Source organism: Myotis davidii, unplaced genomic scaffold, assembly GCF_000327345.1.
Source record: "Myotis davidii unplaced genomic scaffold, ASM32734v1 scaffold207, whole genome shotgun sequence".
NCBI classification, from domain to species: domain Eukaryota; kingdom Metazoa; phylum Chordata; class Mammalia; order Chiroptera; family Vespertilionidae; genus Myotis; species Myotis davidii.
In genome coordinates, this window is record NW_006298349.1 from 1,704,455 (window position 1) to 1,705,394 (window position 940).

At 44.8% G+C, this 940-nt stretch overlaps 1 protein-coding gene across 1 annotated transcript in view; it reads left to right on the plus strand.

The window, feature by feature from the left end:
• The window catches only part of ALKBH5 (alkB homolog 5, RNA demethylase), a gene marked incomplete at its 5' end in the record, with an annotated part of 21,766 nt that overhangs the window by 7,812 nt on the left and 13,014 nt on the right, over nt 1–940 (plus strand). Inside the window, one exon of the mRNA XM_006773975.2 lies at nt 54–134. Within this exon, the coding sequence (XP_006774038.1) occupies nt 54–134 (81 nt within the window). The remainder of the gene's footprint in view (nt 1–53; nt 135–940) is intronic.

Genomic DNA, 940 nt, shown 5'->3' on the forward strand with positions numbered 1-940 from the left:
CCTTGGTTGTTGATTACTCTCCATGCTCACATGCTCTGTGTTTTTTTTTTCAGTGGATATGCTGCTGATGAAATCACTCACTGCATACGGCCTCAGGACATCAAGGAGCGAAGAGCAGTCATCATCCTCAGGAAGTAAGTGCCCTGGTCTGGTACCTGCTTGCCTGCCTGTCTGAAGATCTAGGTTTGGGTTGCCTTAGAACTCGGCTCCTTTGTATCAGTGGCATGGCAGCGTAAAACCTGAGAGAAGGAAAAGGCTTGTAAGGTCTGGGGGGTTTTATGTGTTTTTATTTATTGACTAGAGGCCTGATGCACAAAATTCCTACAAGAGTAGGCCTTCCTTCCCCCGGCTGCTGGCACCAGCTTCCCTCTGGCACCCAGGACCCGGGCTTCCTCACAGTCCGGCTTTGTCCAGAAGGTCGTCCGGAAGGATGTCCGGTCTAATTAGCATATTACACTTTTACAATTATAGATTTTTAGAGAGAGAAGCATTCACTTGTTTTTCCATTTATTTATACATTCATTGGATGGTTCTTGTATGTGTCCTGCCTTGCAATTGACCTTGGCATATCAGGACGATGCTCCACCAAGCTACCTGGCCAGGGCAGGTCTGCTTTTTTTTTTTTTATTGAATTCTGTGAGTATAAAGTTGTTGTATCTCTTCTTCATCAGAAAATTAAGTTCTGTGGCTATTTAGTGATTTTAGTTAGGACTGAGCAAAAGCCCATGCTCTCAGTGTTTATGGGAACAGTCTTAAGATGAGATTTGGGGAACACTTTTCCAGAACCTCCCCTTTTCCCCACCTCCTTGGTTCTGATTTGTCATGTGTTTCTGTTGATTATTTTTAGACTGTGCCTTAGCAACCTGCTTTTAAAATGTCCGTGTTTTCACTTTGGGAAGGAGCAGAGAGTGAGGAAAGGAAACGGAGGTGGGAGGTTAGG